This window comes from Rhamphochromis sp. 'chilingali' (genome assembly GCF_963969265.1).
Source record: "Rhamphochromis sp. 'chilingali' genome assembly, chromosome: 16".
In the NCBI taxonomy this organism is placed as follows: Eukaryota; Metazoa; Chordata; class Actinopteri; order Cichliformes; family Cichlidae; genus Rhamphochromis; species Rhamphochromis sp. 'chilingali'.
Window position 1 is genome coordinate 28,615,416 of NC_137943.1, and position 12,283 is coordinate 28,627,698.

The window sequence follows — 12,283 nt, forward strand, 5'->3', positions numbered from 1 at the left end:
CACCGTCTACTACACAAATACACCTAATTTAGATATATACCACTTTTCTTCTTGGAAACAGCTTGTAAATCATTTCTTTTTATAAAACATAATGTTATAAACTGATTGTTTCCTTGCTCATCACTTCACATGTGCCACAGAGGGGAAGGGCCGTATCTAACACATTGATTGCAGCAAGTGAGCTTCCCACTTCCTACATCCTCTGAGTGATCGACTTGTATCAAGTACAGACGGCACTGTGCCAGCCCTGTGGATCTGTATGTTATTAGGAGTTAAGGGAATAAATCAATATCTCATTATCTCCACTGTTTTCCTTACTTGCACTTCTTTGCTCAAGAAGACATCCTAATCATCCTACAATGCCATTTGCTGTTTGTAACATTGCTGAGTGACCAGAGGTTTAAAAATTAGGACAATGCAGAGCATAAATATTACATCTAAACATTTCAAAGCATGAAATGCAAAAATATTTGTCAGAAAAAGATTGGCTTATGTTTCTACATGAACTGAGATGATCTTTTTTCTCCATGTGCCATTAATAGGTCAGGCTGTTGAAGGATACTTTTGTCTGTCTTAATTGCTTTTCCAAAACCTAAATTAAAACAGCAAACATTTGTATATCAACACTGACGTCTGATCAATGCGACTCACCTTCTGTTCACATTGTTTCCTTTTTCCCTGTAACTTGTTTTGTGTGACTAGTAATGAACAAGATAAATACAGCTAAGCAGTGTCTGGAGACGTTCTGCTACAGTTGTGTCCTTGTGTTGATCACACTGCACATTTGTCACTGTAACCCTAGAAACTACATGCCAGCCATGCATCGCCCACTGATCACAATTACCTACCATTGTTACAGGATATAACAAAATAAATAAATAAATCTGTGTGAAAAACAATGATTGTTATATTTATTGTGCTAGAACTGGGTAGGGATTATTATTCTTCAAGGTATCTGGTCATTTCATGTCTTTTTACTGATATGAAGTTTAAGTCTAAATACTTGAAATTAGATGGACAGAAGTCATAGCTCACTGCTCTTCAAAGTGCAGTGAGTGTGGAAAAATAATGATTTGACATTCGTGTGATCGGTTCTAGCAACTTTACAGTTGATCTGTGGATCTGAAGGTGCTTGGGATTTGCTTTAGACTGACCTGCACTGAGCTCCAGCAGCGCCCTGCCGCTTTTATGGATCTGTAGTTGGAGTCTGGCCTCACTCAGGTACAACCAGGCCACGCCTCCTTGTTGAGGGAGTTCAAAACTAAGCAGAAGCCCCTTCTTATTCCAAGTCCTGAACTGAAAGCCTATAGATACGCCCCCTGATGAAGACATTGTAGTCCCCGGTAACTGAAGGAAGCTCTCAGGCCCAGTGAACGTCACCGCAACAGAAACTGGCTCAGCACACGAAAAGGTGACATTGCCCTGAGAGGGAAACACGCAGAGTGGAGAGAAAGAGGAGGTGTGACAGAAAAAAAGATACTATAGAGATAAAACAACATAAAACATGAATATTAATCAGCTACAGAGGGTGTGCTGATCTGACCTCATGTCTCCGTGATCTCATCAGCAAGTCTCCTTAAAGAGGACATTGGTATTACCATAATGATAACAGCAGAGCTTAGGATAAGATTAGAAAAGCAAACTCTAAAATGCCAAAGTCACCTAGTGTGGAGGTAAAAGAGATTAAAAAAAAAAAAGGAAATAAAATGAAGAGAGCATAGAGCATGGCCAGTACTGCAATATCTGACATCTCTGTTACAGTCCATTGTTTTGAGTAGTGGTAATGACGCGGGGTTCACCGCTAAAGCTGCGGCAGTAATTTATTATAGTCCTGACTCTCTGCTGGGAATTTCAGTCTGCTATCTTTACATTGCTCTGGAAACACAGATGACATCTAAAAGCCCTTTGTGGTGCAGTTAAAGTGATGTACAATTATTCATGTTGGAGTGGGCTTTGCTGCTGCACAACACAAAGTAAAGTTACCTTAAAAACCCTCAAAAGCCTTCAGCATCGGCACACCATTCTTCCTCCATTTACACTCTTATTTTCTTCTTATTATTGTCTCCTCAAAGAGCTGTAAGAAGACCCATTTAGTGCCTGTAGCAGATTAGACCACAGCTTTGCAGTTAGTACCTTAAGAGCTGCAGGACCACTCAAATCTTCAGCCATGCGTGTAAATCTTTGAACCTGTTTACCAAGAATTCATGTTTCTTTCTGCTGTTTGGCCCTATACTGTAATGAGAGAGCACATATTACTTCATCACAAGCGCTTCACAGCTCCCAGATGAGCTTGATCCACTCATTGCAAATGCAAAAAACTCTAAAGGCCATAACTCCCACAATGACGAGGCATAAGTGAGTCTAACCACACAACACTGCTTTGTCTTGGCTTCATTAACCAGCTTAGTAGGTCCTTAAGAGCAGCACAAGCATATAGTTCAACCAGCACAGCTTACAAAGCTTGAAAATTTAAGGATAACCTAAATTTACAGTTATGGAAAAAAAAAATTCAAATTCAAATTCAATTCAAAAAGAAAGTAAACCCTTTTTAATTTTAAAGGTTTACATATCAGGACATAATTTTAAAAATCTGCTAAACTACTAATCCTTTGTAAGTCTCAAAATCACGTGAAGACAACCTCAGATGAAGAGTGCCCCGCATATTGCAACATGACAGTATTTATTTAACAAAAATGCAAAATGCAGGAATATGTCGTTAGAAGTTCCATAACCATAGATTGCAGCCTAATCAAATTAATGAATTAATTAATCATCATCGAAGGGGACCAAAGGGGAGATGTGTGGCCATAATGCACATTTTGCAAAGACACAACAAAGCATATTAGCACAAACACCTCATACCATCTGTCAAGCATGTTGGTGGAGGTGATGATTTGGGCTTGTTGGATCATAAAGTCAACCATGAACTCTGCTTTCTGGTCATGCACCAAGAAAATGAACCTGAGAACACAATGACCTCAACCTGACTAAAATGTTGTGGTACGACCTTAAGAGAGCTGTCTATAAAGCCTTTCATCATTTTAACAGCAGAAATGAATCTGCTGAACACACTTTGAAAATAAACAGTAAAATGGTATTTGGATGGTCATAATGACATGATAGCAGACACATCGCATAACTGACACTTTTCACCTTAGTTTCAATGAAATGTGATTATATCAATGTATTAAAAAGATAATAAAACGATTCTATTTCTTTAAACATTTCAGCAGGTTTAAATTATTCATAGTTTAAAGAAAGACAAAATTAGGTCAAGGGTAGCTTTTTTTCAGGTGTGCTCTAATTCTTACTTGGCTGGCAGAAGCAACACTAGTGGGCTGAACCTGTGAAAGCCACAGCTGCTGGGAAGGGAGCTGTCATGCAGGGTCCATAGTTCTATGCATAGCTCACTGTTAAAGACTTGGACTAATGTCAGCTGGTTATGGTGCAGACTGATGCAAATGCTCTTAACACTCTAAGTCTTCAGTTTGGTTGGTAGAACTGTTGACGTAATGTCCTTACTTTTATCTTTGATATTTGTCTCTACAGTTGAATAAAGCCACTAAAATGGCCTCAAAAACAGAAACCTGGTGTTCACTACATGATGTATAAACACAAACACTGCAGTGCCTTAAAGGATCATTTAACATACATGCAAATCTTGCAGGCCCCAGTCTGCAGTGTGCCTGTATGAAATTGGTGAAAAACAAGAGCCCGAAATGTTTTTTGGGGGACAACATTTTTTACATTTCCTTTTCTTTCATTACAGTTTTTCTGCAGGTGAGCACCTTTTTTGATTTACTACACAATGCACACTCTACCATGGGCTCTTCAAATGTTTTTATTATAAAAACCTATTCCTTGCTTTTATGGGGAGAAGCCAACATGCATGTTTTCAGTTTTTTCCCCCTTTCTTAAAGTCCTTTTCTTAAAAACAAAATACAGTTTTCACTGAACCATCTGATGAAGGAGAAAAAAACCCCCAAATCATTAAAAAAGTCAGGTTGTGTTTAAATTGTGTTACACAGGTTAAAATTACTTACCGAAATAGTAACTTGTTGTTTTTTGTTTTTAGCTAGTTCTATCAGGTTGTGTCCATTATACAGCAGATTTTCCAGGCACCCGTTGAAGTTCTTCTTGGAGGTTACTGGTTTCTGAGAGACTTCACTCTGAACTGCCCCCAAACTCAGCTGTATGAAAACAATGATACACAAATAAACTGATTATTTTAAAAGAAGGAAACATAATATCTGCAACTCATCTTCTGCACTTTTGTTTGCACAAAAGGTAGAAGCTAAATTTAACCCTTTCTGTATTTGAAAATACCTGTTCAATGCTCCAGTGGCTGAATTCTGCAGGGATTTGAACCCTCTCTGTGTGTTTATCCACAGTGAGGTTTAGGTGAGAGCCACGCCGCTCCACTGCTACATGATGCCAGTGCTGATCATCCAACAGGCTGCCAAGGGAAACAAGGCGCTGGGGTTCAGTGGATGAAGTCCTGCCTGTAAAAGGGGTCAAGGAAAACAAAACAGCACTTAGGAGGACAAGGATTATTTCTGATTTGACCGTTTTACTCAGGATCCCACTGAGAGGTTCATACAAAGGTCTGTATGAACCTCTATTCTCCATGATGTCTCCTGAATATATCTGCATACTAGCGTCTAATGCCAAACTCATAATAATGCCTAATCTAAAAAACCACAGTGGAAACATGGTGAGAAATAAATTAATCATAGAAGAGCACCACCAGGTCTTAATTAGTGGATAGATTTTTTGCATCCCCCAAAGAACTGCGAGAGAAACTTTCTGCTGAGAGGAGAAACATTAGAAAGAGCTGAACACGGTCAGTCATTAAAAATGTATAAGAAACAGTTTAGAGACAGACAATTCCAACTTCAGAGAGAGAAACACAAAGTTTGGAGAAAAAAAGAAGACAAGCTCTGATGCTTTGTCTGTCCTGTTAATGCAACTATTGGAATGAGTCTTTTTATTACAGTCTGGACAAATAGAAAGAGACAGCTCAATCAATATAAGAGGAAGGATGGCACGGCTTAAAGACAAATAGGTTCTCTTTATAGGCATTGATTAATGCAGCCCTTATTATGTTGTGAGCAGCAAGAAGGAGAGGAAGAGGACCTTATGATAGAGTGTGACAGATGATTTGATTGAAGCTTGAATAACAAGAGAAAACTGGCATCACTATGAAAGACGAAAGGGCAAACAAAGAGAAAATAAAGGAATTTTAATAAATACAGTCTTGCCCTCTCTTCCATTATTTGTTACTTTTTCTTCCCTTTTCACTGTGACTCCCATCCCATCCTTATCTCCTCTCCCTTTTTTAGCAGTACAGAGCTCATGAGGGGTAACAAAATAAGATATATTTTTTCTAAAGCAGCAAAAAGAATGCACAAGTAGATGATGACTACCAATGCGTTGAATTTTTGAAGAAAGTAAGAAAAATCATGCTGCAAAATTCTATGCTATTCTTAAATGTTTTGAGCTCCATTTTTATTTAAACTGTGATGCAGGGGTCATCAGAAATCAATAGGTTACTTCCTGATGGGAGCAAGAATGCACACAGCAAATATTAACAAGGACCAGGTCACCAGATATAAAAAATTCAAAGGGTAGGGTGATGGAGGCAAAGAAGAAAGGTCATGGAGTCTTAAAAAAAAAGTAAACGTCACTATACGCATTATGTTTCATTGTGTGACATATCAACATGAAGCCCAGAAAATCAGGCTGTGGTGATGAATAAGAGCAAGGAAAATCTTTGGATAAATAACTGAAAAAAAATGACTATGGCATATTTTATTAATGACTAAGAGGGTCAGACAGGATGTGTTTACCTCTTTTTCACAGCATTTGCTGAACACTTGCTGCAGACTAAGTCTATATGATGTGTTGTTGACTGTACCTTATTATGCAGGAAGATGTTTTTCTTCAGGAGCAGCTGTCAATGTATTTGACTCGAAACATATTTTGCAAACTTTGGGATACCAAATAGTTATCAGCCTGGTAAGGTATTAGGAAACTCTCATGGGGTTTAAAAGTGAGTCGAGAGGACTTGGCCAGTCATTACAGGGTGCAAATGGTCCATACATATTCTAACGTCATCTGCTGGCAGTATTTTGGAGTTTCTGTGAATCTGTCCTTCTGTGTTAAAGGGATTAACAAGTATCCAAACATGTTAAAAAGATGTCTTACAGCTCACATCATGTACTGGAGCTTGAAAAAAGAACAATCACTATGTTTGTTTTCCTAAACTGACAAAAGTAAGAGACAAAGACTGAACTGAGTTCAGTCAAAGCCACATCTTTATATGGTATTTACAGGTTTATAGTAGATAAATATAAAGCAGCAGTAATAATAAATCGTGAACAGCAGTCACAAATGTTAAAATAATCTTTCAAATGCCTGTAAACGGACTCCTAGACTGTATTTATAACTAGAGGCTGAAAACATCTCCGTATATCGGTGTGGTATTTATAGATGAAAATTAAAACTGTGAAGAAGAGACAAGGGAAACACCGTTCAACCTTGTTATCAGTGTTGCAGTTGCATCGCTGGCCTGCCAGAGAGTACTTCCCATTTGGCAAATGTTTGGACTGTCACAAACACAACAACAAGCTGATCTGAGTAAAGTGGGAGAGAATCTGGGGAAATCTGTTTCTTTAGTATTTTTTAGGTAAATATGGCCTAATATCTAGAATATTAGTAGTATTTTGATTAAATGTTTTTAAGTCTGTTTAAGAGATAAAAAGTCTGTTTTTAAAAAACAGACTTTTTGATTAATTCAATTTTATCATCATATCATATCATTTTAAATCATGAAATATGCAGAAAAAATAGGATGGGGTGAAGGATCTATTGCTTTATTAAGTATTCAGGTTGTGTATCATGTTTTTAAAAAGTAACTAAGTCATAAAGTAATTACTTTTGAAAATAAGTAATCAGTAAAGTAACAGGATTACTTTCTTGGAGAAGTAATCAGTAATTAGTAACTAATTACTATTTTCAAGTAACTGACCAACACTGGTTATGACAGAAATTTCAATTCTGTTTTCCAGAACAGTGTTGCTGTTTCCTGTGTCGGCTGTTACTTAAGTATGCTGACAGCATACTTGGCTGTGATCTCAAGTAATGATGAATCTGCCTAGTGGGATGAGATCAACCACCTGCCTTTCTGGTGTAAGAAGAACAATCTTGAGCTGAACACCTGTAGGCCGAGGTGATCATTGTGAGAAATATCAGGAAACAGGAGAAACGCTTCCATCGTCATAGCAAAAATGGAGCCCAGGTGGAGGGGCTGGATAACTTTATATAGCTTGGTGTTCTCCCAGGACCTGTCATTAACACCCCAGTGAGGAAAGTCCATCACACGTCTACTTTATTACCTTAGATAATTAAAGGACTGCAAACACCCACCAGGCAGCATGGTGGTGCAGTGGTTAAAACTCTTGTCTCACAGCAAGTTTGAATCCACCTGGCTGGGGTGTTTCTCTCTGTGTTTGTGTGGTTTCTCTCTGAGTACTCTTGTTTGTTTTAACTCATAGTCCAAAGACATGCACTTAGTAGGGTTAGGTTAACTGATGATTCTAAATTGCCAATAGGTGAGAGTGAGAATTACTGTCCTATCACAATGGATTACACTTGTGTATGCAAGAAATTTGAGTACACGGTTTTGAAATTATGCTAGTTTTTAATTTAATTGGCTGCAAGGTTATTCCTTTTGTCTGTTAAAAAAAGCGCTGACATATTTAAGGATAAGCTCATGGACACAAAGGTGTATTTAGCTGCTAATGGAAAAGGGAAAGATGTTCAGAGGTTCGTGAAATGGAGCAAGAGACAGAAGACTGATAGATGGATAACGTACTTCAGCAACCAGATGGGCTTCCCGATGAGACACACACACACACACACACACACACACACACACACACACACACACACACACACACACACACACACACACACGCCGTGCATCAACTCTCGCACAGTCCAGCCCTAACACATGCTACACTGAACGGGAGCCATCCATCATGGCTGTAACTAGACAGAGACGCAAAAGCAGAATTTGGAGCCAAGATTTAAACCAATCAGGTGCCAGTATACATGCCATCGATCTGATCCACCGAAAGCCAATCTTAGTAATTTTAGTGGTTTTTATATTGTCCTCAACCTTTAAACAGATGTTCTGCACTAACACAAACAAGTGACTTACAAATATAAAAATACTTTCTATCTTATTAAATCGTTGTTTAGACATAAGCTGTCAGATTGGAACATATTTTAAATTTAAAGAAATTTAAATGTGAAACATAACAATATAAGGCAGTAAACTTTTCATATAATAAAGGTGTTCTTGGTTTTGATACTTCCAATTCAGTTATATTTCTGTAGCTCTGGTTAACAACTTATCTCAACGTGCTTCTTATTTTAAAGACTTTACAGTATTATTTTCTATCAACTTTTCAGCTGATGAAAATAGCATTCATACTGAAATCTCAGCCATACCCAAGTATATTATTAACGGATGTAAATGTTCTTGATATCAGTTAATAGATCTGTGTATTTACCTTGTCTCAGCAGCAGTAGTAGCTTTCCTCTCTCTAACTCCAGACTGAGGCTGAGTCCTTCCTGTCCCTCTGCCTGCAGCAGTGTCCCAGAATTCCTCAGGGCTTTAAACTTCAGAGTGACAACATCTCTGGATGTCCGCTTAAGCCCAGAAGTCAACCAGTACAACAGACCGCTGCTGCCACCATCAAAGCTAACCACATCAGAGGCTGAAAATGAACGAAAACATCAGTAGAGAACTCAGGACTTTATGTTCAGAAGTCAGTGCTGTAAAGGAAGGGAGCAATCAGATCGAGACATAAGCTCAACTATAATCATGCACCTGACTTGACCAGCTCAAACTGTGATTGTTCTTTCACTGTTAAGGAATATAGCCCTCACATTTTACTAGCCAATAAGAAATGATGTGTTTTAAATGTATGCATTACACACAATCTTACGAGGGTAACACAAAAATGCAAGTGTATCACTTGCTGACATGTAAAAAAGGCTGAATGCAACTACTTTGTAACAAGATAACTTACAAGAAAATTCACCACCTTGTATTTTTTTTTTTAAAAACAGATGTATAAAACAGCCTTTTCCCCAAAAGGTTTGTATACTCTACACATTTAACTGTCAGCATGACTAAAGTAGTTAAGCTGTGAAAGCAGAAGTGACATGTGGTAATTTTTGTTTTCAATGCAAACAGCGGATATATCCACTAAAGAAACTGTGAGATACTTGACGTTTATTCAGAGAAAAAATCTGTGTTTTGAAATGTGAAGCTGCAAAAGTTACACGCATGGCTGAAAACTAAGTTGTGTGATGTGGGCTTGCTATCACTTTAATTCATTCAGTTAATCTGTGAAATCTGCAAAGCGAAAAGTAGAGCCAACTAAATTGTTATCACAGTATGTTTTCTGGCTTGAGGAACGCGTGAAATGGATGGTTGTCGAGGTTGATTACAGAGGTGAAAATTAAAAACATGAGCGAGGGAAACAATAGCTGGCAGGCTTTAGGCGCCATGGTGTATTTAAAAAACACACACACACAACAAAATGTTACAATATCAAGAAGGGTGATAATTGATGTGCTAACATCTTGGTTGTAAAAATAATAAAAACCAAGAACACGACGCGACATAATGAAGCGTGAAACTTAGAAAACAAGAAAAGTTGAAGTATTCAGAGGATACAGAACAACACATACTTAGAGTAATGGTGAAAAAACTTTTTGAAGCCAAATAGAATTTTTTTTATTGAAGATACATTATTAAAAATGCCACAATATTTCTTGTTAATTAGAGGCTAGAAAAAACTTTGCATTTCATTTCTTTTGAAAACCTTCTTTTCAGTCATTCCACTAATTTATCTTTGTTACTTTTACTTAAGTTTCTTTTAATAACTGTGATAAATTTATAGCCCTTGGATATGATTAAACATAGCTTTAACACACAGTGAATAAATAACTTAGAATATATCAATAATCTAATAATGCTAAGTGGCTCTGCTAGTGTTTTATAAATGATCCCTATTCTTACAATTCTTTTTTTTTTTTTTTTTTTTTTCTTTAAATGACATCAGAAACAGCAGTATGCGACATTACGTGATGGCAGAGCTTCAGTTCATCCTTTGTTTTTGTTTTTTTTGTTTTTTTTTAATAAATAGGACAGGGGGAATGAATGAGAGAAAGAGGGGGAGAGAAAGAAAGAAAACCAAAGGGGAGAAGAGACGGTGAGAAGGGGGGGGAAGAGAGAGAGAGAGAGAGAAAAAAAAAAAAGAACTCCTGGGTCACCTGTATGGAGAAAAAAAAAAAACAAACAAACAAAAAAAACAAACAGAGGAGACAGCAAACAACAAAGAGCAACATAATAATAGAGATAACAAAGCACCATCACAATAAACTAGCTAGTCATAGATATCAATATTTACTAAATAATAAACGATATTGTGCAGCACGCAAGATAGACAGCGCACAGTGTGCTTTGAGGTAGCAGCCAAGAAAGCTTTAGTCCGCGTCTGTGAATACCCATGTGTGCATACCTGTGTGGATCAGCATGCTTGCATTCCAAAGGTTTCTCCATGTAATGATCTGCTAGGGAGTGTGGGGGGGCCACAGCCCCGTCCTCCAGGGTGTGAAGCGGGTATGGAGGAGATCAAAACTCCAGACATCCAGAGGCCCCCAGAACACAAGAGACCATGGAAGACCAACAGAGGGGCAGCCGCGCCACTGTTCCAGTAAGAGCTGAGGAGAGTCCCAGATGAGGGCTCACCCAGCAGCCGCGGAGCAGAAGTCAGGGGGAGTTGCAGTGACGCGCCCGTGAGCTCCGCCGGCCCCCAGCTGTGCCTGAGTGACCGAGCCCCAGGCCGAGAGGCCGGGGGCACCCCACCTCCAAAGGGGCCCGAGCGATTCTAATTACATTAGTTTTATATTTCTGCTTTGTACACTTACTCATTTCACTTACTTGGTTATTTGAGTTAAAAACTTTGGACCTGTGTAGTTTTGTTATGTCGTCTTAGAAAGCTTCAATTCTTTAATACAATTAAGAGAGAAAGTATTAAAATGAATGAATAAAGTTATTTGATCTGAATCTGATTTGATCTCCTTACAAATCTGTAAAGATTTTCATTTGTCTAGTAAAGAATATACGACTTACTGTAAGGACATCCATAGGTCTCCAGCCGGAGTCCAATCCGACCGTTTGGATTCCAGTCCAGAGGAATGAGACGGATAAAGCGGGCGATCGCCGGCTGCTGCAGCTTGTAGTGGACCACACTGTCTGCGTTACTGTTACCTGGAAAAGACTAAAATCACAGACAAAAGATCATGTGCTGCACTATTCTTACATGAAAAAGCTGTAATTTACTTTTCAGCATATAGATTGATTGGTCTCTGTGGTTTCTGTTTACATCCCCTTCAGTTTGGCTTATCCTTTTTGTTCATTTTCACGGCAGATTTTTGTAGCATTAACTATTTACTTTCTGCACATATATAAAAATTATACATATACATATTACTCAACTCCTAAATCTGAGTTACGTCTTTTATTGCATAGTTTTGGCTTTTGCTTTTCCATGCTTTAATGAAAGTTTCTTTTTGGAATTCTAGACTGCATCTTTGCTGCTTGGTTCGCCACAGGGACTCTCTTCTCTCTTCCTGTGTATCAGTCTGCTGTGTAAACACTCTTACAATGGTTTGGATTTTGAATTGCTTTGTGCGATTGGGAGTCAGCTCCCACTTTTACTTTGTTATACAGACCAGCGGTCCCCAACTTTTTTTGCGCCACGGACCGGTTTATGCCCGACATTATTTTCACGGACCGGCCTTTAAGGTGTCGCGGATAAATACAACAAAATAAAACTAGTACCGGTACCGAAAAAAAGAAGATTTATTCATAACACACGTGAAAAGACCCAGGAAAACAGAGTTAACGATAAAAACGATAACAAAATAACGCTGAAAACCGATAAAAACCCTGAAAACCATACATTTCACACCTGAGCCTCAACTCTCGCGGCCCGGTACCAAACGACTCACGGACCGGTACCGGTCCGAGGCCCAGGGGTTGGGGACCGCTGATATAGACCACTAGGTGACTACTTTTACTGTTTTAAATCTGGTATGCAACATTTGCAGTGCATCTCTGGGTATATCTGCATCCATCATCACCAAAGAGCATTAGCATATAATAATACAGGTGTGCAAATACAGTGAATATCAATCA

At 38.4% G+C, this 12,283-nt stretch overlaps 1 protein-coding gene across 5 annotated transcripts in view; it reads right to left on the bottom strand.

Moving 5' to 3' along the window:
* The window catches only part of LOC308412922 (contactin-associated protein-like 4), a 126,700-nt gene that overhangs the window by 49,361 nt on the left and 65,056 nt on the right, over window positions 1-12,283 (bottom strand). For 4 of the 5 annotated variants that reach the window (XM_080907618.1, XM_080907617.1, XM_080907619.1 and 1 more), the window contains 5 exons: window positions 11,216-11,363; window positions 8,580-8,786; window positions 4,327-4,502; window positions 4,044-4,190; window positions 1,155-1,422 (listed from right to left, as the gene is read on the bottom strand). In XM_080907618.1, the coding sequence (XP_080763744.1) occupies window positions 1,155-1,422; window positions 4,044-4,190; window positions 4,327-4,502; window positions 8,580-8,786; window positions 11,216-11,363 (946 nt within the window). Of the gene's footprint in view, window positions 1-1,154; window positions 1,423-4,043; window positions 4,191-4,326; window positions 4,503-8,579; window positions 8,787-10,601; window positions 11,182-11,215; window positions 11,364-12,283 lie in introns of those variants that run through there. The other variant, XM_080907621.1, reaches the window with a different exon arrangement.